The sequence below is a fragment of the Drosophila elegans genome, unplaced genomic scaffold, assembly GCF_018152505.1.
Source record: "Drosophila elegans isolate 14027-0461.03 unplaced genomic scaffold, ASM1815250v1 contig_349, whole genome shotgun sequence".
Classification (NCBI taxonomy): domain Eukaryota; kingdom Metazoa; phylum Arthropoda; class Insecta; order Diptera; family Drosophilidae; genus Drosophila; species Drosophila elegans.
In genome coordinates, this window is record NW_024545729.1 from 1,520,676 (window position 1) to 1,543,963 (window position 23,288).

At 36.2% G+C, this 23,288-nt stretch overlaps 2 protein-coding genes across 5 annotated transcripts; one reads left to right on the forward strand and one right to left on the reverse strand.

Annotated features, from left to right (window-relative positions):
- The first annotated feature begins 342 nt into the window (after positions 1 to 342).
- Positions 343 to 11,077, forward strand: LOC108145300 (metabotropic glutamate receptor). Of its 4 annotated transcripts, XR_005977423.1 has the most exons (11): positions 343 to 576; positions 2,443 to 3,252; positions 3,917 to 4,451; positions 4,793 to 5,046; positions 5,121 to 5,227; positions 5,956 to 6,081; positions 6,139 to 6,658; positions 6,728 to 7,023; positions 7,490 to 7,895; positions 9,595 to 9,685; positions 9,744 to 9,982. XR_005977423.1 is itself a non-coding variant. In XM_017270623.2 (10 exons), exons 2-9 carry the CDS (start codon positions 2,565 to 2,567, stop codon positions 7,892 to 7,894), a joined length of 2,931 nt encoding a protein of 976 aa, XP_017126112.1. In that variant the 5' UTR covers positions 343 to 576; positions 2,443 to 2,564; the 3' UTR covers position 7,895; positions 10,366 to 11,077. The 4 variants fall into 4 exon arrangements, 3 of the variants coding, with proteins under 3 accessions (XP_017126112.1, XP_017126111.1, XP_041564562.1); XM_017270623.2 differs by lacking the exons at positions 9,595 to 9,685; positions 9,744 to 9,982 and adding an exon at positions 10,366 to 11,077; XM_017270622.2 differs by having other exon boundaries at positions 9,595 to 9,982.
- A 1,280-nt stretch (positions 11,078 to 12,357) lies between these two features.
- Positions 12,358 to 20,493, reverse strand: LOC108145299 (eukaryotic translation initiation factor 4E transporter). The gene is made up of 8 exons (XM_017270620.2): positions 20,309 to 20,493; positions 18,794 to 20,168; positions 17,808 to 17,937; positions 17,391 to 17,738; positions 16,543 to 16,749; positions 15,106 to 15,492; positions 12,953 to 13,321; positions 12,358 to 12,894 (listed from the first exon to the last, which is right to left on the reverse strand). Exons 1-8 carry the CDS (start codon positions 20,332 to 20,334, stop codon positions 12,653 to 12,655), a joined length of 3,084 nt encoding a protein of 1,027 aa, XP_017126109.1. The 5' UTR covers positions 20,335 to 20,493; the 3' UTR covers positions 12,358 to 12,652.
- Positions 20,494 to 23,288: the final 2,795 nt, after the last annotated feature.

Consider the following 23,288-nt stretch of genomic DNA (forward strand, 5'->3'; position numbering starts at 1 on the left):
AAGGTCTTTTTTATTTTAATAGGATATTAATAGTGTTCTTGGTAAATATTTTGTATAATATTGCTCTCTGTAATGGTAAATGAAAGACGAACTGCCCAACGCAGTCCCAGTGTAAACGTGGTGTGTAATGTGGTGAAAAAGCCTAACAGGACAGGGAGTTAGTGCAAGGGGACCTTAAGAGCAAACCGCTCTCTTAGGCAATACCGGGCCACCGTTATTGAATTTTGTAAGAGATTTTTTCTGTTGCTTCTCTTTTGTATGCTGCCGCTGTGGTGCTTTTTCTCTCGAGTACCGTGAGAGATGGACAGTTAGAAGGATTGTTGTAGATGGCTGCTGCCATTGTTGTTCTTTTCCTTGGCCACCGCTGCTGGTGCTGATTTCTTGGTTGTTGTTGTGCTGCTGCTGCCTCTACAAGAACTGATTTCGCGATGGCTTATCATGGATAAATCAGTCAACCCACTGGTAATGCTTAGACAAGACGTACGCGTGTTGCAAAAAATATAAAAATGTCAAAAAAGAAAGTTTGCAATTAAAGTTGTATAAGTAATTTGCAGTTGAAATTAAAAAGTGACGAAGGTAATTCTATTTTGACTTAAACACTATTTTCTATACGTCAAAAAGGTGAATAAGTAAAAGGAAGGAACGTAAATTGTGCCAAGTTAGATAAAAATAACGCACTAAATGTGCAAGGACGAAAAGAAATAAGGAATTAAAAATCTGTTTGACAAAAGGAAATAACTTAAATTGTGCAAACATTCTTATTACAATATTTTCACTCTCTAAACTTTAACATTATAAGGTTAATTGGGGCTTTCGCTAACACATTTGCTTCCCAGCTTCGATGGAACGGCATCATTAAACCATTCTTGTTGGTACTTCTTGGTTAAGCTTTTTCTGCTTCGGTTTACGCGTGCACTGCACACAAGCTTCCTTTTTTTTTTCTTCTATAAAGGCGCTCAGCTCAGCACCTTACCCCAAGAGTCCAAATCGCACGGCTTTTAACGCGGACACGAACCGCACCGGTGGACGAAGCTCTTAAACCGTTAGCAGCAATGTAAGAATTACATGCACACGAATCTTCTACTCGCAGCCCTGTTTTAAGATATGTGGACTGAAGAAAGAGCAAAGACAGTTTTGTGATTGCATGATATAAATTAGTTTTTCTCTATAGAGCAACCAAACAAAACTATGATAAATTGAGAATTTCTGAGTAAAAATAAACATTTTATTAGATGTCTTTCCAAAACTATCAAGGTATCAATTTAGTTGAATAGGTCGGGTAGGTTGGTTTTATTCACCTATCCTAAAATTGTAGAATTGGACAAAATCAAACTTATCACATATTTTAGAGCCAGGAAGTGGTAACAAAAAAATGTTTTTTAAATGTTTCAAGAGACCTAATGAAAATGGCCATGTTCTTGACCAGCATCACTAGTCAGGTGGTTATAGACATGGTCTGCTCTGTTCGTCTATAATACCTTTTTAGTTTACATAAATAAAGTTTGAAAGGTTCTTAAAAATTATAAAAATAAATTACTAAATGTTCTTAAACGGACCTTAAAAAATCGATTTTAGTGAACAAATAACTAACACCATGCCACATTTATAACACCTTTTTTCCAGTTTTTACTCACTTTAAGGTCCGTTTTCTTGATAGTGGGTAAAAGTCTTGAAATCGCAGCCTAGGTGAACGATTTATTTTATTTTTTGTTTGTTTTTTCTGTTTATGTTCTATTGATGCTTTAACCCCGTTGCTCGTATTGTAAAAGGCCATATTGTAATCGTTCAAAATAGGGTGTTCGGAAATTTATTAAATATCGTATTGATGATAAATGCTTTTTAAAGAAATATAATATTAATATTTTAAAGTATTGTATCCTGTTGCTGTACACTTCTGTCCTTTATAAGCCTAAAAACAAGCAAGTGGTCATTGTATAATGGAATAAAAAAACAACATAATTTGGGTATTTCCGAAACGGGAAAAAGAGCTTCAGTTTACAACATTTTGAAATTTACCGATGTTTTCTCGATGTTTACTAGATATTAATTCTTCAAAAACACACGCTCGAAAACCGAAAACAATTTTATCACTTAATCTTGAAGATGGAACAGTCACGAATCTAAGAAGTTATTAACGTCAACATTTCGCCTGTAAATAGTTCTCTGCGAGCAACTGCATATCGTTGTGCATTGATAGAACCTGTGTATTTCTGCCGCGAGTGGTCGCGTTCTACTTTTGTATTCCTATTACTCTTAATTGATCAGTAATATTTCTAAAGTCTAGAACGATCCTAACCGATCACTGATAAGCTTTGAGCGTTTGATGCCAACAGAAGTGTTCGCATATTTATTTAAAAATTGTATAACGGGTACCTAATAGTCGGATACTCGGCTGGAGCATTCCTTCTTGCTTAAAATTATAAACCATATTTTATTCTTTAGTTTCAGCACAATCTTGATCAAACTTGATAAAGATTCAGCAATGATTGGCGAAAAAATGTATTTGCACTTCGTTGTGTGGCATTAAGAAATTGGAAATAAAGACATTAAGTGTTTTTGTAAAGATGCGACTGAAAAAAGATACCACCATAGTGCTAGCAGTCATGATGATTCTGTCCTGGAGTCCAGGGGCCGAATTAAAAAGCCCTGACAACGCACATGCCCAGGATACAGTTTCCGTTTCTCTGCCCGGCGACATAATTCTTGGTGGGTTGTTTCCCGTCCATGAAAAAGGTGAGGGTGCTCCATGCGGCCCAAAAGTATACAATAGAGGAGTTCAACGCCTGGAGGCAATGCTCTATGCCATAGATCGCGTAAACAACGATTCCAGTATACTTCCTGGAATAACGATAGGGGTTCATATACTCGACACCTGTTCCAGGGACACATATGCTCTCAACCAGTCGCTGCAGTTCGTAAGAGCATCTCTTAACAACTTAGACACGTCAGTGTTCGAGTGCTCAGATGCGTCCAGCCCTCAACTAAGGAAGAATGCTTCATCAGGACCTGTTTTCGGAGTTATTGGTGGATCCTACAGTTCAGTGTCCTTGCAAGTGGCCAATTTGCTTCGACTATTTCATATTCCTCAAATATCGCCGGCGTCAACCGCGAAAACGCTGTCGGACAAATCGCGCTTTGATCTCTTTGCCAGAACGGTACCTCCAGACACCTTTCAATCCGTAGCCCTCGTAGACATACTAAAAAATTTTAACTGGTCCTATGTATCGACAATACACTCGGAAGGATCTTATGGTAAGTCTCGAGAATTAAGATACTACATTAAATCCAGATTACCTGTAGACAATTCTAAGCTGTATGTTTAAACCAACTATGTACTTGTATGTGTTTAAAATCAAATCAATCACAATACTGCTATGAAAAATTGCATAAGTAGGCTACTTATTGGGATTAAATAATCAAAATATATTATAATACGGGTATGACATTAAATTGTTTGTCTCATTCATTGACATATTCATTTTGTTTTTTGACAAAAGAATTAACAGAAATTGCCAAAAAACCAAAATGAACGGTTTTTACCGTTATTTTGCCAGAATTCGGTCTTGTCGCACACTTTATCCCGTTAATTCGAAATCAGGACCTCGAAATATATTGATCTAGAAAATTCGATATTGATTAGACGATTTATGGGCACCCAAATCTAACAATGCTATATATATATAAGATTCTAACAGTGACTTACGAACAACAGATAAAAAGAATATGGGAACCCAAATCAACCTACCCTAATGTAAGTATATTATATATATTCAAATTACGCACAACCAATAAATATACATTTTATATAAGTAAAAAAAAACACGAATTAATAAGTTTGCGTGTTCTTATATAGTTTATTAAAAATAGACACAATACACCGACTTTTACGTAACTTACCTGGTTATTCCATCATTAGGTGAATACGGAATTGAAGCTTTTCACAAGGAAGCCACCGAACGTCACGTGTGCATAGCGGTCGCCGAGAAAGTGCCCAGTGCCGCAGACGACAAAGTCTTCGACTCCATTATTGGCAAGCTTCAGAAGAAGCCCAACGCCCGCGGGGTCGTGCTGTTTACGAGAGCCGAAGATGCGCGGCGGATTTTGCAGGCGGCTAAACGCGCCAATTTATCGCAGCCGTTTCATTGGATAGCCAGTGACGGCTGGGGCAAGCAACAGAAGCTACTTGAGGGGTTGGAGGATATTGCCGAGGGCGCAATTACCGTAGAGCTCCAGTCGGAGATAATTGAAGACTTTGATCGCTATATGATGCAGCTGACGCCAAGCACAAATCAAAGGAATCCCTGGTTTGCTGAGTACTGGGAGGACACGTTCAACTGCGTTCTCGCACCCACTTCAGATCAACCGAATTCAGTTGATTCAAATGACACAAAAGATGGCACTAAGGCTAAGACTACATGTGACGATAGTTTTCGGTTATCTGAGAAAGTTGGGTAAGTTTTCGGATAGCTAGGCTAATTTCAATTGCCATGTAGGAAACATTCCTTTAACTTGTCAACCCTTTTAAAAATACCGCGTCTTCTAAAAAAAAAAGAATTGCAAAACGGGTTTCTCGTCTTGCACGCTACTTGTGTCACACTTACAAAATATTAACACTTTGGTAAACAAAATACGTAACTCGTTTAATTTTAAATACATTAATTTCAACAATTTGGATCTACCTCTAGACTGCAAGCGTATTAAAACTTTGGCTTGCCGAAGCTAACACTATAAAAATTTAATGCTTATGGCAACATAAAGAATATGAAATAACCAATTATTTCTTTAATTGCAGTTATGAGCAAGAGTCAAAGACTCAATTCGTTGTGGATGCTGTGTACGCATTTGCGTATGCACTTCATAATTTGCATAATGATCGTTGTAACACGCAAAGCGACCAAACCTCTGAACAACGAAAGCACCAACACAGCGAGTCTGTGTGGTATCGAAAGGTATCGACAGATTCTAAGTCTCAAGCGTGCTCCGACATGGCAAATTACGACGGAAAGGATTTTTACAACAACTACCTGTTAAACGTTTCTTTCATAGGTTGAGTACTTAATTTTGTTCAACAATTTTATTACTAACTTTCATTAACCCCGCATGGAATTTAACCCGGAAAGATCTTGCTGGGAGCGAAGTGAAATTTGATCGTCAAGGCGATGGATTGGCCAGATATGATATTTTGAACTACCAACGTCTTGAAAACTCTTCGGGATATCAGTATAAAGTACGAAACTATTATCTATTCACTTTATAGCCATATGTAGTTGCACCATTTTTGATGACATCGTTAACCAGATGCTTAACAAAGTAATTGCAATTATTCGAAGCTCAGATATAGTCTTTTCACTCCTTACACAAAGCTGAAAAATTATCGATAGAAGTACCACTGATTGTTTTTGAAACACATTGATATCGATAACTATTTGATCAGGCAAACATAAAAGTCGTATTATCTGATTGGAAGATTCACCATTTTCTTACACGTTTTATAACTACACAAAACGCACATTACTCAGCAACTCTTCCTCTGACGGGCACATTCAAAAGTAATATCGATTCTTAAAAATGTACGATATGAGTACGTATTTTGTTCAAAAAAGTTCATTCTACAATTTTAAATTATTTAAAAAATTAAATGTATCTTTTATCTAATGAATAAAACTTAAGCTATTTAAGTTTAATTGTTTGCTTATTTTATTATTACGATACAATGTACATTTGATTCGTTTAAAAGATTTTTTAACGTTGATAACTCGGAAACTATATGAAATAGAGTATTTCAAACAAATTTCCAAAACGAACACTTATTTTAAAAAATGTGAAATTTAAGCCAGACTAACAGAGACGATACTGCAAAAAGTCAGTAATGCCTATAACGATCCTTCTTGTTACATTTTTTCAAGAAATCTCTCAAATTTAGTGGCCCGATAACTAATTTGTATAACATTCTAGGTTGTTGGCAAATGGTTTAATGGCTTGCAGCTAAATTCAGAAACTGTTGTGTGGAATAAGGTAGCTGAGCAACCCACTTCGGCCTGTTCACTTCCATGTGAGGTTGGAATGATAAAAAAGCAACAGGTATATTCCAGGTATGATTTTATACACGTGATATTCTGTAAACCCATCTTCTTATAGGGCGACACCTGTTGCTGGATATGCGACAGCTGCGAGTCCTTTGAATACGTATATGATGAGTTCACCTGTAGAGACTGCGGCCCAGGACTGTGGCCCTATAGTGACAAGCTTTCCTGCTATGCGCTAGACATCCAGTACATGCGATGGAACTCGTTGTTTGCCCTCATTCCAATGGTCATAGCCATATTCGGCATTACAGTGACAATTTTAGTTATAGTCCTTTTTGCAAAGAATCACGATACTCCACTGGTAAGGGCATCAGGACGAGAGCTAAGCTATACCCTCCTCTTTGGGATACTGGTCTGCTACTGTAATACTTTTGCTCTGATAGCCAAACCCACAATTGGGTCCTGTGTGCTACAGAGGTTTGGCATTGGGGTTGGGTTCTCCATTATATATAGTGCTCTGCTTACGAAAACCAATCGAATATCACGAATTTTTCACTCTGCATCAAAGTCAGCCCAGCGCCTTAAGTATATTAGTCCACAATCACAGGTGGTGATAACAGCGTCTCTGATTGGTAAGATGTCAAATTTAACTAAAGTCGGCGTTTACATTATAACTATTATATTATATTCCAACTCTTTAGCTATACAAGTGCTTATCACAATGATTTGGATGGTAGTTGAACCCCCTGGAACACGCTTCTATTACCCAGATCGAACGGAAGTGATCTTAAAGTGCAAAATTCAGGACATGTCCTTCCTCTTCTCCCAGCTGTACAACATGATTCTTATCACGATTTGCACAGTTTATGCAATTAAAACCAGGAAAATTCCCGAAAACTTTAACGAGTCAAAGTTTATTGGATTTACCATGTACACCACATGTATTATCTGGCTAGCCTTTGTACCCATATACTTTGGAACTGGAAATTCATATGAGGTATGTACTAATAAACTGAGGGACTAGTTTGCGTAGAAACGGACGGACAGATGGACAGACGGACATGGCTAGATCGACTCTCCTAGTGATGCTGATGAAGAACATATATACCTTATAGGGTCGGGATACGTTTCACTGCAAACTTCTGGCGGATAAATAAATAAAAATCTTGTCTAGAGTCGGGTTAAAGCCACTTCACAACCACACAACCACTACACAACGATTGCACTTAGGAAGAACCCGAAAATATGAGATGATTTGCAGGCTTAAAGCTTAAACCGATGACAATGCACACAACAAAAATCGTGGGTCCTTATCGAAAATCAGCGATGAAAATTTTGCTTGTCTGTTATAAAGTTCCTAGCCACAAATGCTTATAATTTAAAATTAGCCTAAAGTCAAGGATTTAAAAATGACCTACATAAATTTAAAACATAGTATTGAGATAAGGAATTGTATTTTTCAGGTACAAACTACCACGTTGTGCATTTCAATAAGCCTAAGTGCGTCCGTTGCTCTGGTATGCCTATATTCACCCAAGGTATATATCCTCGTCTTTCACCCGGACAAGAACGTCCGCAAGTTGACCATGAACAGCACCGTCTACAGGCGTTCAGCGGCCGCTGGTGCCCAGGGTGTCCCAACCAGTTCTGGATACAGTCGCACGCAGGCAGGCACCACTGTACCGACAGGAGGGGCGGCAGGTGCCACAGCATCGTCAAGTGTCCTTCCTACACAGAACAGCCCCAACGTGGATGAAGTCGCAGGTCAAAAGGCCGCTGTGAACAAAAGCAGTGAATACAGTAATGGCGAGTTTCTGGCTGAAGAATGCGAATGTGTGGAACCAATCTGCAACCAAGAAAAAAATTAAGGTATATGGTAAACCAAGAAATATCACACTTTAATATTGATAAACAACCGATGCTTTTTAGAAAAGACTAGTTATCTTATGGAAATATACATAATTATTTTATATTAATATCACTATTCAAGAGGTATAATGTCCACATACTGAAATAGTTGAGTGTAAGAAAAATGTCTAAAGATTTATAAGTTACGAAATGCTTCCATTCGCCGAAAATAGTCAGTACCATTTAGAGAATTGAAAAATTACATCTGATAGTGAATTCGTCTAAGATGAAGAATCTTAATCTAGTTGAAAAGCATGTTGAAGAAAGTGTGTACTCCCATTCGCCAAAATAGACAGCTCCATTTGGGTAACTAATTAAATATATCTGATTACGACTTAGTCTAAGATGAAGAATCTATACCTTGTTGAAAAGCATGGTGAACAAAGTGTTTTCAACTCTTCATTGTATATACGTATTTTCTTGATCAGGATCATTAGCCAAGCCGATCTAGCCGTGAGGGTCTGTATATCCGTACAGAATTTGGTTTAAGATTGTTTCAAAACGTTGCCTCTTTTTCCTTGATCAGCATCAATAGCTTATTCAATACAGCCATGTCTGTCCGTATAAGCCTCCACGTCTCTGAAACAGGCTTTTAGTTTTATATAAACATTGACTTGCCGATGTTCGCTTCCTCTCTTGTTTGGATTTAAATTTATCTGAAGGTCCTTGTTTCACCAGGTATATTGGATTTATAGAGTTTGATCAGAATCGAAAGCCGAGTTCGTCTCCTGAGCGTATAAACGTCGATATCTCGAAAACTCTTTCATGTCCCTCTGATACCTGGTAGAAGTCAGATATTAAATATATGTTTATTCGATTATTATTTATTGAAACTTTAAAATTTTCTCAAATCGAATCAATAGTTCAGGTAAAGGTAGGGAGAGAAAGAGCTGATAGGAGGAGCGCTGATCCTGCTGAACCTGCAGTTCCATTTAATACCCGATTGGCCATATTTATTCGAAATTGGTTCCTTCAAGTTTTTAATATGGCAGATCTGTTATTTCCGTTGTTGGTAAATTGCATAGCTAGCAATAATTTCGCATCAAAGTTTCCTTCCTTAAGATTAAAGGTTAGCTAACATAATCAGGGGCAGTAACAAAGGGGAAAAATATGAATAAATGAGTAAAGTGTTGACAGCATAAAATCTGTGCGGCCTATAAACTTAGCAGTAGATTTGCGTCTAGAATCCGTAGTATGTGGGAAGGTTTGTTAGTTTGTTTAAAGTGTTAAACTGTTTTATAGGCTGAGAAGAGTGTTGGACTTTTGTGAAAAATAGATTTATGGGTTGATTGGCTAAGCATCCGATATTATTTTTGTAACCTTAAATATTCCATTGAATTATTTTTGGTGTTATATTAGTTTTGTGAGAAGTTGCATGATTATGGTTAGTTTCCAAGGGAATAAACGAGAAGAGTCATGTGGTTGGTCCTCTGAATTGGTGCTTGGTTACTGAGTTTTGCTGTAGTGTTTTGATTGGTGATTTTGATGATTTATGAGTTCGAACGTTTTAAATTTTGATTCTTTAGAAATCGTAGTCCTTCGAGCATAAATTTATCGAGGCTTCAAAAATGACCGAAATACGCGCTGATCGCTATCACATATACTCCATGTTTACTCCATGCTGTGTTTTAACGGATCTTTCCTTTTCGGAAACTTTCAGCTATAAACAATATAAGTTTGATAAAAAAAACTTCTGAATCTATAGTGGTGTTTTTCCCAACGTCACGATGGCACCTTCAAAATCGGAAATGGTTCGTATTTTGTGAAAAAAAATGATTTATTTTTGTGTAAACCAATACAAAATTTTAGCTTTTTGTCTATACAGACGTGTTTCCTTGCAGCCAACCGAATCTAGCATAGTATGAAATGATGTACTTAATATTTGACATACAAATTTTCTTGGAATTGGAAAAATAGTAAAGTTGAAGAGTGTGTAACAGGAAGAAGGAAGCGTTTTCGACCCTATAAAGAATATATATTCTCGATCAGGGTCAATAGCCGAAACGACCTAGCCATGTCCGTATGAATGAAGAAATCTCAGAAACTATAATAGCTAACATGCAGATTCTATTTATACCTAAGCAGCGCAGGCTCAAAACGTATCCACGCCCACTCGAAAGCCCACAAATCGAGAAAGTTTTCCATGTCACATGAGAAATGGTAAAGGACTTTTACTAGAGATTAGTGTATATGTATGTTTAGGCTATACCTATCGGTGGACACAAACATTTTTAAAAACAAGCTATTATTTTTTTAGTTATTGAGTTATTAGGTCCTCAGCCGCTGCTCTGCCGGCAAAACTGAGTAACGGGTATCTAATAGTCTTGTTTATTTTTAGACGGATAATTAGAAAAAGAATTTTTGTGTTTGTGGTAGTAATGGTATTTTTTTTGGGAATTTACAACACTTTTCTTTTACCTTTAACTCGAAGCAATCCGCTTTAGCAGATATGGACCAACGGAGTCAGGCACATTCAAAGCGTTGCAGTGGATTTAGGCTTTTAGACTCAGGACAGACAAGCCCCAAAATTCATACTCGCTTCTGCTCTCGAAACTCAAAATTGGAATAGCGCAAATAGCTTTAAAATGTAAGTTTAGAAAATGTCTTTACGTTAAATTATTAAAATGTTTATGTCACTCAATCAAACCCAGATGTTATTTGTTATTAAGAGTTACTAATTAAGCCATTATAATCTCGTGTTTGTACATACACATTTTCCTTACTACATGTTAATCATAGATAGATAAGGTCACCTTTGTAATAACAATTAGATTCGATTGTCGTGTACACGTTATTTCTCGACGTTAAACAGTAAAACAAAAAGTAATTAAGTTATCATAATTTAAAAAAAATGTTGACCTAATTTAGAAAATTTAATTTTTTAATTATTTTTGTTCAATTATTTTACAAGAATGTAGAAGTTTACAGAACACAGCGCATTGCAATTCAGGCGTTTGAAGTGTTTTTAATATTTAGCTGATAATTCGTTATGAAAATGTACTTTAACGTGTAATCCTAAACAGTATCTAAGTGCAAATGATTTGTATTTACATTATGAACAATATTTAGTCGAAACAAACAAATTTAAAAGCTAAGTTATCAATACAAAATTTAAACAATAAAATAGTATAATTATCGTAGTATTTTACTCCGTTTCTTGGAATATAACAAGGGCTCACGAAATACCATTTTCGTGACTAGTTTATATGAAAATAAGACAATTATTTCCCATTTATACAGTCAAGTTATCATTACGTGGATTTGACGTATTTAAAAACTATTCTCAGGACAGCTTCATCAAAGTTTTCGTTTTTAACATGAGGTATTTGGGACATAACAATTTAAAAATTCAACATATAAGACCGTTTTATCGTCACCGCGGTAAGTTTAATAAAGGTTTCAAATTTACAGATCGTTTAAAAACACACATAAGTAAAATAAAAGAATTTTCTTGTTTACTACCTAAATACACGAATTTTCTCACTTCTTAAAATACCAAAAACAAGTAAGTTACGCAAATTAATCAAAAACAATATTAACTTTTCAATATCCCCAACTGAGAAATTCGGATCTGCTCATATAGAAGTATTTATCTTCAGCGCAGAACGTTAAGGTGGGTAATGGATTCGGACAGATCCGAGGAACTCCCCTGTTTTAAGTGTCCAAAGCATGAATTCTGTGCATATGTAGTTTAAAAATTCAGCCGGTCAATAGATAAGAAGCCAAAACCAAATTGGGTGTACAGCCAAAACTTTAAGCCTCCTTTTCGGCTGCTGAACTCAGTAAAAGGTCTGGGTCACTTTAAAGGTCAGCTCCAAAAAGAAAACACTCCAAACACTTTAACCCTTGCAACAATTACAAAACTAACTGGTTCATTTGCCTCAACGAAAAGTAAATTGAATGTTATAATCGTAGTGTATGTATAATAACAAATTATTGAAAATAATGTGAGGTTGAATAAAGGTATTAATATGCATTTAAGAGCATATTTGAGAGATTGAGAATTATTTTTTCCACCCGAAACAGTAAACAAATTCGGCAGAGTAAACACCCCGATTATAATTAGTTCACTGTTTCCGGAAGCACAGTATTTATAAAATTCCACAATGGTCTGAAAACAAAAATAACAGGTAATTCAGGATAAAACAATTAACTACGAATAAAAACTATCTGCAGTAGCTCTTTGTAGGCAAGCCAATGATTAAAATAAATTTGAGTTGTGCAGACATCAGTAGAGTTTGTTTAAATCTAATTTTCTATCTTTTATAGTTTCCGAGAGGTTTATAAAAGGCTTAAGTTTTTCAAACTAAAATTTTGAGTGCCCAACCTTTTAAAGATTACGAGTTTAACCCAACTTAGGTACAACCTCTTTTATTTTGCAATTCTTTCTCAATCCACTGAGATTACGAGTTCGAGTCCAGGATTTGTTTAAGCTTATTTAATTGGTTGTGTATTATTTACAGTAAAATATTTTTTTACAATATAATCAACTTCGATCTGCAAATACTTTAAATAGTTTAAGTTAATTTATATTAATTTATAGAAAACTACTTTTACATGCTCCAAATTACATTTTCCAAGCCATTTTAAATAGTCTTCGTGCCAATATACACCAAAATATTTCTAAGCATAAACAGAAAATGAATTTAAAACATTGATGTATTTGATTTAATTTAATTTATAGTTATACTGCTTTGAACTTAAATTTTCTTAAAGAATTAATTGTGCACAACGGCTGAGGAATGTTGAATTCTACGTTCAAATTCTGCTAAACTAATCGTTTCGCTCATATTTATAAGAGGCAGTTTTCCAGCTGAAGCTTTTGCAAGGAGCTCCGGGGAAAACCATTGGGCCAATTGATTATTGGTTGGTGATGGCATTCGATCATCCCTATGGTAGATGGGAGATGGAACGCTATTATTTTTGACCACGTTTCCAGAATCGGAACTCTCACAAAAAGCTATAAATTAAAACAAAATAATTGGTGATCTTGAACAATGTTTATCGCAGTTTCTTACCTGGTACTGGTGGTGACATTTGAAGATTCGATTGACGATGCATGTCCCCATAAATTACCCTATGTCTAGGTTGTGGTCGTGTCTGATGCTGCTGCTGCTGCTGCTGTTGCGGCTGCTGTTGCGACTGCTGTTGCGGCTGCTGTTGCGGCTGCTGTTGCGGCTGCTGTTGCAGGCAAAGATGGTGCCATTGCTGCACATTTTCAGTATTTAAAATTGTTTCCACAGATTGGGTAGACATATATCTAAGTGGTTGTTGTTGCTGTAGCTGATGCTGGTGAACCGACTGCATTTCGATTTTGTGATTGGAAAAAGGAACTGTGGGGTTTTGTGACGGCATAGAATTAAGACCTCCTTTCAGTATTGGGCGACCTGCAATAAGTGGGTAATAATATAAGTAAGTTCTTTATTTGTACACTTTAATAAGCCTGATTCTGTTTGTCTATGACTTTGGAATCATTTGCCATGGAATCATAGAGTAACAGCTCAAGTCATGAACTATGATTTCTACTGACTTCTTTGGAACAGCTCAGCTCGAGTAGCTCACAACAACAAAGCAAACAAGTCAATCAAGCTTGAACAGAAACCACTCAAACAGCTTAAACATCCTAGTTGTGATAATTTTTCATTTGGAAATTTTAATTTATATTTTATTTATTTTTATTTTTTTTTAATTTTTTATTTTTTTTTTTTTGCTGAGTTGGAAATGCTTGTTATTTTAACAAATCTTGATTTGTAACACATCTGAGTCTGGACGAAATCAGGGCCTTGGTTGTCTGGTAAATTTACTACAAACCAGAAGCGTGGAAGAAGTAAAGTTTGGACCGCTTTTGCTAATATTTTAAATGAAAACTGTGAAGAGATTTAAAATGTCGTAGGGTGTAAGAAGTATTCATATGTATGTATTCATATTGATTATATAGAAATTCATTCAAAAACACAAAAAGTTCCGGAGTAAAGTAATCAACTATTAAAGTTTTCCCGGACGAGCCAGATACCTCAACAGCCAACTGGTCCAGTAGAGAGTCATCGATTGAAAGTACAGATACGCTACAGACATTTTTAAAGTAACCAGAAAGTGGTAGAGTAAATTCCGCAGCAAACCCCTACTCCGCAATGCCAAAGAAGCCCCTAAGAGCCCTGCCCTAAGTTAGAAATGCAATCAATTCTTTTAGATATTTTCGAAGTCGGTGCGTGCTATTGGCAGCGCAATGCAGAACGCTCAGGCTCCGGGACTCAAATCTTAAAATGCCGAATTTAAGCGTATTGTTAAGCAACGGCATGTGATGCTGTCATGCCTATATACAAAAATCTTTTGGTCAGCAATACTTCAAAATGATCGCAAGTAAGCCTATCATGCGCGTCTTGTGGCTGCGATTGTATTTATTTTGCTTGGAGACAACCCTAAGGTTTGCTTTGCTCTACTTGTTTCGATGGCAGATGTTAATATTAGACGGGAGACCTGCAGATTCTGGAAAAATGAACCAAAACTTGCACTTATTTTCAAAAAAGGGTTCTAAGTTCATAATCTCAACTGCTTTTGAGTGCGAATCATTGGTTACTACGCAACTATCACATTGCTTAGTAAATTCGGAGCATTAGTTGGCAACTTAAATGACTCTTCAGGCAAAACGAAGTGAAATCCGGTCCAGAGTATATCAAGCAAAAATGTAAAATTTGCTAGCAATAACATTAAAAATAAAATGAAAGCTATTATTTTATACGAAATTAAGGTGAAGAAGAAAAAATGGAAAATATTTGTGGGGTTCTTACAAACAAAAAAATAGTGAAAAATAGTAAAAAAAAAAAAAAAAAAAAAAAAAAAAAAAGTTAAGAAAGACGTATTTTTGCACCAACAACGGGGATATAGTTGGGTGGTAACTGATGTAAGGAAATACAAATAATATATTTGTTGATTGGCATATTCGCGTTTTGGAAGGGCCAGATTATTATTTAATTAAAAATGTAATTATTTTAATTTATTTCCCATTCGAAACCTACAGTTTTGTTTAAGACCAACAACATTTTTCACTTAAAACCCATATCACCATAATGTGAGCCAAATTGGCAAAACGAGTGCCGCCAACTTGCCAAACTTGGTTTCAAAAGTATGTATTTAAATAAGGTTTAAAAAATTAGTTTAATTTAACACTTACCAAATGCTTTTCCTTGAACCATCTGCATATTACCAGGCGTCCATTTCAACATTTGTTGATTACGACACTGTGGCAAGTTGGGAGACATTTGTTGGGCGTTTGGGCCAATGGAAAAGTTTCCACCACCTAAAATCATTCGAGGCTGTACGGCCATAGTTGCCGACGGCTGCGGCTCGTGTACGCTTGAATGCGTACTAAGTTGCTTGGCATGCTGTGGGTGCATTTGATATTGTGGGTGCTGGCTATGAGATGAGCTAGGTGTTTGACTTGTGTCTTTATCGGCCGTCATTTTCCTTAGAACTGATGTAGGAGTGAAGGCCAAAGGAGTGGGCGAATTTCCGTGGCCAATAAGCTGATTAATCGGATGGCTTGTAGAGTTTTGCAATTCTAAAATAAAATAAAAAAACATTTTAAGTTAGTTCTATTATCCGGAAAAATGTCTATCTATTTCGCTATAAAAACATAAAAAAAAGTTTACTCTTTCAATACTTTAAAAAAAGGTATTTAGTCAAAAGTACATAAAATTATAATATGCACACCTGAAACTGTCACTGTCGAGTAAAAGTACTTAAAACTAAAAAAAAAAAGGCGGTTTAATTACCTTATTAATGCAAAAAATAATTGGGAGAAATTTAGTTAGGTTGAATAAAGTCCCTAATATGTTACTATAATGATACACAAGAAAGGGGGCAATCTTTGCCCAAAATATGTATTATTCTATAAAACGACTTTATTTCGATTTTTAAGATGATTTTGTAATACATTTTTTTAAGTTATATAAACTTTTTGAAATCGTTAAAACATTTTTGTCTCCAATTAAATGCTTAAATATTGAAAAGCAACGAAAGTTGATCGATTTTCGATAATTTTTCTATACATTTTCTGAAATTCCTATGCCAGCTATTAGATAGCTATATACTAGCTGCAATATAAATAAGTTTTTGTGAAAGCTTCAGGCATATAGCAGAGGGTATTATAATTTCTGTCAGACGTTTGCAAAGCAGTGAAGGAGACATTTCCGAACCCTGTAAGGTATATATGTTCTTGATCAGTCAGTTTCTAAGCAAACTAGTCTCTCAATTTTAAAACTATCTGCATGAAACATTCTCAAAAGTTGTCTTCTTGTCGGAACTATCGGAAAAAATTATATTACAAGCTTTTTCTTTTATGTTCTTCATAGTATTTTAGATATAGTAATGGGTAGACATTTCACAATTACTGTTTTAATTCGGACGACTATACCATGGGAACAATTGGAAAAATAAATAACCAAACATTTGTTTTTCCTTTTTTCAATTCATTTGAATATACTTCGATATATTAATGAATTATTATTTCAGAATTACCGTTTAAATTTGTTAACGATAAAAAATCGGAATATGTATATAAAGAATGTTTAAAGTTTGCTTTCTTTCTTGTTAGTCCTAAAATACAAACCTTCAGAGTAATGCTGGTGGACTGGTTGAGCTTGAAGAAACGATGAATGAGTGAACATGTGGGGATCGCCTGTGGCCACAGGATTTCTTTTAGTGTGGGAATATTCGCGAAGTACTGTTACAATAACTTCCTTTGTAGGAGCTGGTGTGCTAGGGTTACCCAACTCCTTTTCCAGAAAATCCACGGAAACGTCGCCACAAACCAAGCCTATTTAATATATAAAAGACAATGTTGAGACTTTATTTTGTTTTCTACGTTGGCTATATTCGGGTGCTCAGACTAAGATGAAAAAAGTTCAAAAATAAATTGCATATATGGTTATTTAAAAGTTGTTGACATTTGTAAAAAGTGCGGGCAACATTTGAAATACTGAATTGTACATATATAAAATATTTAAACTCTGGCAAAAAAATTCCCAATAATTTTTTTGGAGATATTAGACCCTTCAAAAAGCATTTGAAATAACTGTTGTTCATTCATACAAAATTGTTTAGTCATTTTTTTTTGCAATTTACAATTTCTTTATCCAATGTTAATAAAATCAGTTTTTTTCATATTGTTCAGTGCAAAAAAAAGCAATATTAATGATAAATTTATTTAAAATATTTTTTTTTACCTCTTTTTAAGTACTAACGTTTTAAAGCTCCATTTTTTTCCAAAAATATTATTGTTTATCAATAGCAGTAATTACGAAAGCCTTAAAACTGAATTATGCATCAATAGTGAATTTATACTCGGTTAATTGGAGCCGTTATGGTTTTTGTCTAACTAATGTAGATCTATGTTTTTGCGAATAAATGAAATTACGGATTGCCTTGTTCGACTTAGTCAAATATTGAATATCTTACTTTGCATTAGATGTTGAACTTCCATTCGCTTTTGCGTAAACAAATGATTATTGTTCGGTATAATTGGCACGTGGACATTTAACGCTGGTTGTTGGGGATTAGACTCAAGCTGGTCGTGGTTTGCTACATTTAAATGGTTTATTATATGGTAAACGTCATTGCCAGGATGCGGCATCCTGGTTTGAGAGCCCAGCTGTTGCAATAGTTTTTTGAACGCCTCAGTGTCTCTGGCAATAGGTTTTTCCACTTGCACTATCTGAGAGAACGGTCCCGATATTGGATTAACAAAATCAGACCGCATGTCCACTTTAGTCATTTGTGCTTCCAAATCTTTAACACTCGGAATACCTTAAAGACAAAGTCAAGTGTTAGAATGTAATGTCTTTAGGTTATTAATATTTTATGATGTTCACTTACCATGTTTTTCTTGGGCATGCGGTTCTCGCAAACCCGAAAGCTCGTTATTGTTGGCAGGTTCTTTATTACGAAACCATCGGCTAAAACGTGATGTCCCTTTTGCGTCACTTTTTTCAACGCCATCATTACTCTGTATAAGTGGTTCATAAAAGGTATTGTTAATTGGTCCGCTCGGCATAAGACTCACTCACAAATAAAATATACAAAAACTAATACACAAGAAGAAATGAAGCAAACTTTGGCAAGACAAATTTAATACCCTTGCTATACTATTGCCAAGATTAAATATTCTTTAACTTTAAATTTCGGTTAACAAGCGGGTATGTTTTGAAAACATTGAAGCTATGATGATTTTTAGCTTAATTATTTGATCGTTCGTTCCGATTTTAATAAAGTAAAAAGCGTAGTTCTGAAATTTCAAACCATTACTATGTTCAAAACAATCTGATCCGGCTCGTTATGACTTATATAATATCTACTTTTGGGATAGTTTCACGCAGACAACTTTAAAACTAAGAGACTAGTTTGCGTAGAAACGTACGGACGGACGGACAGACGGACATAGAACGAGTCTCCTGTTGATGCGGATCAAGAATATATATACTTTATAAGGTAGAAAATGCTCCTTCACTGCGTTGCAAACTTCTGACCGAAATTATAATAACTGCTGCAAGGGTATAATAAAGAATAAATATATTTAAAAATATCTCAATTTACTGTACACCCATCTGCACTTATATCCAAGGACAGTAACTTGGCTTTACCTACTCGGATCCCTTAAAGATACTCTTTTCTTGCTCAAGGCCATTGAAAACCAAAACCGAGTATGTAGGGTCAATAGGTTTACACATTTTTGGTGCTTCTACATTTCACATACACACTTATTATACTAATGAAATATACGCGTTTCGTAACCTGAATGATTAACTGGTAAAAAGTGTTCAACTTGCCATAGCCAACTAAGTAAATTAACGCATCATATTTACCATAAGAGAATGATCCAAAGGATGCATGTTAAGAAAGGCATCAAAATTGAATTCACTTTCAGAACTTTGGCTGCACTGTATCTGTCTTGGTTGGTTTTTATTTTCATTGCTGAGTTCCGATGAGTTTTGAACGGAAGTCAGAATATTTTCCCCAGTATCTTTAACATCTTCACTTTGTTTTGCATCGATTAAATTTAAACTGACATTGCTACTTCTTCTCGAGGCTTCATCAGTGGTTGGTTGAGCGGTCAAACTAATATCATTTTGTGGATGTTGATTACTGTGATCTTGCATATCGAAACGCTCCTCATTGTTATCCAGCTCCTCAAAGCCGTGCAGATCAATTGTTTCAAGCTGTGATGTTGGTCCGGCACTAAACCATTCTGGTTCTTCGTGTATGTGATAAGAGTTTGTGCGCTTGCCACGGTTTTGATTGCTGCACGACTCCTTATTAGATATGCGTCGACTACTTACGACCTGTCGATCAACCGACCTTTTGGGGTCATACTGAAAACGGCGATCACTGTGCTCGGGAACTCGATCAACCAATCTTCCGCTAAATGTGCGATGGCGATTCTGGTTTTGATTATGTTGACTAACACCACTTCCATTTAGAGACGTATCCTTCTCAGCCTCAATACTCGTATCCTTTGTCTTCTGGCCCTTATATTCCCAATTATCACTTCTGGGCAGCAGACGACCACTACCAATCCGCCTCTCCTGGCGCGAAGCGAATGTTGGCGAAGATGACAAGCACTGGTCATGATCCGCATGCACATTACTCAAACGAGTTTCAGAACTGTCTAGCTCGGTTCCTCTTCGACTAGGGGAGTCGGGTGCCTTGCCCTTGCCTTCTCTTCTCTGGGATGCACTTGCAGCATCATCACCTGAGTTGACTGTCGCCTCGTTGTTTTCGGCGCTACTGCAAACGCTCGTTGCCGCAAAACGCCTCTTCGCAAAGGCCGGCATTAGATGCGACGACGAAATGCTGCGATGGTCGATGACGGGTGACTTAAACGACTGTCCTCCGGCGCCATGGGTGGTCTGTGCGTCCTTATCCTTTTCTTCTCCACCTATCTGGAGGGAATCGGTAGGTACAAAACGCTGGTAATAGTTATTCGCTCGCTCCCGGTTTCTCAATGCGCGTCGCGAGCTTATTGAGCCGATATTGGAACAGTTCAGACTCGAGTTATCTGTCTCTGGGGACAAGCGGTTTTTATTTTGAGTTGAATAGTTGCTGGCCACACCTAATGAAACTGCGTTTAAATTGACTTTCCAAAAACCCAGTGTCTGTAGTTCAGTTCGATTTGTACATTGAGGACGCTGTCTACTTTTGCCTTCATATCGCAGGGCTAACAGGTCGGCTCTTGAGTACCTGAGAAGAGAAAAATGATTTAGCAAATTGACTTCTTTTATTCAACCATTCAACACACGGAAAATGTTAAAAATGTTACATTCATGTTAATATATGTACAAGTTTAAAATAATGTTAGCATTTTAAAGTTAAACACATACCTCGTATTAGATTTCGACATATCCATTGTTGAAGTCTATATTTTGGTTAATTTTTTAGACCAACCAAAGTTTTAAGATATCAAATAACCGAACGATATAATAGTCCAAGCAATTACAAAAAAAAATCGCTTTTATATGTTTAAAATTCGCTATTTTGATGAATATACAATTTTTATGCACCACTTATGCAAACACACACACACACACACACACACGCTCGCGCATATATATATATATATATATATATTTATATATCTCTCTATATTTATATTATATATTCTTTACATGCACAAATGAATTAAATTTTTTGAAATGTGCTGATTGTTATTTTGTTCAAATGCATTTAAGTAAACAAATATATTGTCGCAAATTTCTGTTAATTTTATATGTATTGTGAAAATCACGTCAAATTAGGTGTGGGAAATAATGACAGTAAAAATAATCGGTTCCTATCGACACCACCACGGATAGTAAAATTAACATCGGTCTTGGAACTTTAAAAATGGAACAATGGCCCTGTTTACACAAAACTCAGTTTTGTCTAGAGCCTGTTCCCACAGAGCACACCATCCACAATCCAGTGTTATAATTTTTTGCTATGCCAAAAATTGTCGATATTTCCCTAGAAGGCAATTTATGTTCGTTATCGTACGATTCTATGCGAATTTTTTTTTGTCGTATAGGCGTATAAGCTGGTCCATATAAATTCAGATAAAAAGTATTAAACATTATCTTCGTATTTTAATAACAGGTTGATAGCGTAAAAAGAAACCCCATAATAAATGCTGTTCACGCCACCGACTGTTGTTCGTTGTTTTTAGGCGCTGTCAAAACTCCCAGCCATATAGCACACAAATCCATATAAAACTATTCACACTAGCGGCGTTATTGAGATGAAGACCAAATTCCGCAACGGTGCCGCACCATACATTTAATGCCCTCTTTCCACACAGTCCATGCGTTGGAAACGGTTGAAATTTCTAACAAATGTGAAACTCCGATTTCCACAGAGCACATCCACTATCCGATAACAGCTGATCTGAACAACTTTGGCTCATTATACATATATTAAAAGAAGTCAGCAATATTTGATTATGTTTTGAATAGCCACAGGTGTTCAGATAGGCTATTATTGGATGGTGGATGTGGTTTGCGGGAATCTGATAGCCCCTTTCCAGAGAGATCCATCCACCACCCGTTGAAAGGATGGCCCATAATAGCGTATTTTTACAGAGATCCATTCACCTTCCATCATCCGTTGAAGGGATGGTCCATAAGGTTTTGCCGTTCCAAAAACTTCCCAGTTAGTCCGCCATTAAAATTTGACACAGTCCATCCGTTGGGGACGGCTGGAATTTTCAACAAATGTGAAACTCCGATTTTCACAGAGCACATCCAAACGACTGTGTGGAAAGAGGGCATAAATGTAGTAGCATATATCCGTCGAATGTTTCCTGAACCAACTTTTCAACTACCTCAGTACAGTGATAGCACTGGACGAAAGGAGGCTTTCCAAAAATTGTTGCATTGCTTTCAAGAATGGTGCAGCCTTGCAAGAATAGTTATCGTGCCCCTTTTCTGGGACGATCAGTTTATTTGGAAGTCCAGGCACCAAAACATAATCAAGGCGCTTACATGCAAATGAGGCAACGCGCAGAAGTACAATCAAGGCAAAGTCAGAGTTGAGTACACTACAGAACGATAAGCACAATTTAGGTACTAGAGCCATGCATTAATCAACAGTGTTAGATCTTTCTGACACAGTATGTCTCGCATACATATGTATGTTTTGATGTTTCGGTGATTCGATGTCTAATTTTTTCAATGATTCGAGACGATTCGAAGGTAAAAAGTCTAAACGACTACTGTATATAAAAAAAAATTATATTAACTTCCCGGTTTTGGTGGTCGTTCCTCACTAACGGTGTACTTCCCAGGAATGTCTTATAATGTAAAACATACAACATCAACAGGTTAATTATTATTTGCCTGAAACATTTATTATATTTACTTACATTGTCTACAAAACCAACATTTTCAATTTTAAGCGTTTTGGTTGCTAACTGATACTCTCATATACTTATGCTGACACTGATACAAAAAATCAACAAAATTAATAACAGTAGGCGCTTCGGCTAATCATCTCAAAATTTTCGAAACATTGTCTCGAATCCACAGTGTGAGCAATTAAATTTTTACTGTGACTTGATGATTCGAATCTTTTAAAACAGGATTCGGAGTATTCGAATCTCTTAACTGGGAAGCACAGTAGTAACAGTACTACTTAGATGATGCTATTGATTCAGGCAGGGCTCTTTTAGGTACTGGTAGAAAGAGCAGTTAAACTACGGAGAATTTCAAAACGTTTTGAGTATACAAAATTGGTCGATCCCTATTGAATACCCAAACGAGGCTTAGGTACTGGTTTCATTAATGAATCTGTATAGGTGACAACTCTGTAGGCGCTTTAATTTCGAACGATCTTGTATCTGGGGAAGACCCGAGAAGCTATGTATGTAGGTATTAGAATGGACAGTGTTTGTATGTGTAGGGTGATCGGCGGACGGTTATATGCCATGCTGATTTAAATATATGTAATCTTTTTTATACCCGTTAAAAGCGTGAACTCCTCTGCCGCCGTTCTGCCCCACCTCTGCTTCCCCTCTGCCGCTGTTCTGCCGGTAATCGCTGATGTAGAGAGACAAATGAAATAACTGTAAGCGAGGGGTGGGAGTGCTGCTCGCACTTAACCTTTAGTGTTTTTTGTGCCGTTCGACAGATGGCGACACCTAAACTTCGATGGGGTTATAGGGGAACACTTAGTTTGATGTTTGTTGGCTGAGTAACGGGTATCTAAAAGTCGGGTAACTCGACTATAGCGTACTCTCTTGGTTTTTAATAAAAATGTCTGAATGTTAAAAAATAATTTTATAGTTTTATGCCAACATCAAATATTTTTTTTACGATTTGAATTAATATT